The 2245-nt window shown below is 44.5% G+C and overlaps 2 protein-coding genes across 2 annotated transcripts in view; both read right to left on the bottom strand.

The window, feature by feature from the left end:
• Havcr1 (hepatitis A virus cellular receptor 1) overlaps nt 1-2245 on the bottom strand; it is a 21687-nt gene that overhangs the window by 17463 nt on the left and 1979 nt on the right. The window lies entirely within an intron of this gene.
• Nucleotides 1602-2245, bottom strand: part of Havcr2 (hepatitis A virus cellular receptor 2) — a 28413-nt gene continuing 27769 nt past the window's right edge. The window contains exon 7 of the mRNA XM_013030868.1: nt 1602-1848. Within this exon, the coding sequence (XP_012886322.1) occupies nt 1695-1848 (154 nt within the window). The 3' untranslated portion in view covers nt 1602-1694. The remainder of the gene's footprint in view (nt 1849-2245) is intronic.

Genomic DNA, 2245 nt, shown 5'->3' with positions numbered 1-2245 from the left:
CCCCACGACCGGACCCAAAAAAAACAAAAAAAAGAGTCTCTAGGTAGCCGGGAGTCAGTGGCTCATGCCTGTAATCCTAGCTACTCAGGACGATGAGATCTGAGGATCGCAGTTCAAAGCCAGCCTGGGCATGAAAGTCCGTGAGACTCTTATCTCCAATAGACCACTCAGAAAACTGTAAGTGGTGCTATGGCTCAGGTGGTAGAGTGTTAGCCTTGAGCTGAAGAGCTGAGGGACAGCTCCCAAGCCTAGAGTTCAAGCTCCACAACAGACAAAAAAAAAAAAAGTCTCTTGGATTTTCCTGCTCTAGATGGCTTTGAACCATGATCCTCAGGTCCCTCCGCCTCCTGAGTAGCTAGGATACAAGCATGAGCCACTAGGGCTCAACATCCATTTTTTTTTTTTGGGTCCGGTCGTGGGGCCTGAACTCTGGCCTGGGCGCTGTCCCTCAGCTCTTCAGCTCAAGGCTAGCACTCTACCACTTGAGCCACAGCGCCACTTACAGCTTTTTTCTTTTCTTTTTGCTTATGTGGTGCTGAGGAATCGAACCCAGGGCCTCATGCATACAAGGCAAGCGCTCTACCACTGAGCCACCTTCCCAGCCCCAACATCCATATTTTTAAGACAAAAAAAATCAATTGTATATACTCCTAGGACTGTTTTCTACTTTTAGCTACAGAATTCTCCCGACGGTGTACACCCCATGAAACAAGTATTTTGTCTAATTCATTCACTGCCTTGTTTCTTGAGACAAGAATAGTGTTTGGCACCAAGTGGTTGTGAATAGATATCCAATGAATGAATGGACATAAATTTTCCTGTAAGGTCTACTAAGCATTCCATTGGGGCCAAGGATGGGTCTGTTTGGTCCTCTTCTGTGGTTTCAGCCTCAAATAAAGCTTATTTGGTGAATAAGCAAAAAGAGAGGAGAGGGGAAAATAATGAAGGAGAAGGGAGAAAAGGAGGGAGAAAAAAGGGAGGACTGGGAAAGTGGCGTAATGGTAGAGTGTTCGCTTAGCATGCATGAAGCCCTGGCTTCAATTCCTCAGTGCTACATCAACAGAAAAGCCCAGACGTGATACTGTGGCTCAAGTGGTAGAGTGCTAGCTTTGAGCAAAAGAAACTCAGGGACAGTCCCAGACTCTGAGTTCAAGCCCCATGACCAACAACGAGAGGGGAGGTGGGGGAAGAGGAGGAAAGAAAATAAAAAATGAAACTTCCTAGGTTTTTAATCATCCCATATTGATATAGTGTCTTATAAATAATCTTTCAATATTCCTCTTTATACACACAGCCTTGTTGAAACGGTTTTATAGGACAAGAATCTCTGAGAGGAAACCACGGGTCAGGTCCAAAATTCTACTAAAATTTCATGGTCATACACGTGATTCAGCCTGCCCTGAGAGCTACCACCTATAATTAATTTTGCAAAATGGTTTTCCGAACTCTCCTGTACATAACTGACTACCTAAATGGGGTAGCCCAGTTGATGGAATTGCACCTAAGATCAGTAAGCATCACTGTTGAAGCCCCATGAAAGCTGATGTTCTTCAGAAAACAGAAGCATCCTTTTGGATGGCTGTGGATAGAAACTCGTCAGCTGATACATCCCCTAGTTTTATTCCCAACAGACATTTGAGGTCAAAATGAAAGGGCGCAACCAGTGGCGTTAAAAGGACGCAACCTGGCGGCCATCAGGATTGCCGCCCGTTACTGACATAGCAGTAATAGGGATCCTCGACTTCATAGGCATTCTCCTCGATGGTGTAGATGTTTTCCTCTGAGCGCATCCTCTCTGCTGCTGCGTTTGCCAGCCCTGATGGGGGGAGGTTAGCCAGGGTGATCAGGCTGTGAAAACACAAAGTTACAACTGACTTAAGCATTTCCCCATTAATAGAGTTCAATGTACAGTAAAAAAAAAAAAAAGTCCTATAAAGGCAGATAAAATATTCAGTGATTAGTGCTGGAAGGACAGCACCCAAATGAAGTTTTAGGAAAAGAAATGAGTAGAACATACTCATATTCCCACCAAGATTTGAGTTTGAACTCTGTTACTTACCAGCCTTACAACTTGGGGAAACTGCTTTTTAATTTTCTTTTTTTTTTTTTTTTGCCATTCGTGGGGCCTGAACTCTAGGCCTGGGTACTATACCTCAGCTCTTCAGCTCAAGGATAACACTCTACCACTTGAGCCACAGCGCCACTTCCGGCTTTTTTCTTTTTTCTTAAGTGGTGCTGAGGAATC

The sequence above is a fragment of the Dipodomys ordii genome, unplaced genomic scaffold (genome assembly GCF_000151885.1).
Source record: "Dipodomys ordii isolate 6190 unplaced genomic scaffold, Dord_2.0 Scaffold135, whole genome shotgun sequence".
In the NCBI taxonomy this organism is placed as follows: domain Eukaryota; kingdom Metazoa; phylum Chordata; class Mammalia; order Rodentia; family Heteromyidae; genus Dipodomys; species Dipodomys ordii.
Note: the sequence above shows the minus strand (reverse complement) of the source record. Positions and strands in the feature narration are given on the sequence as shown.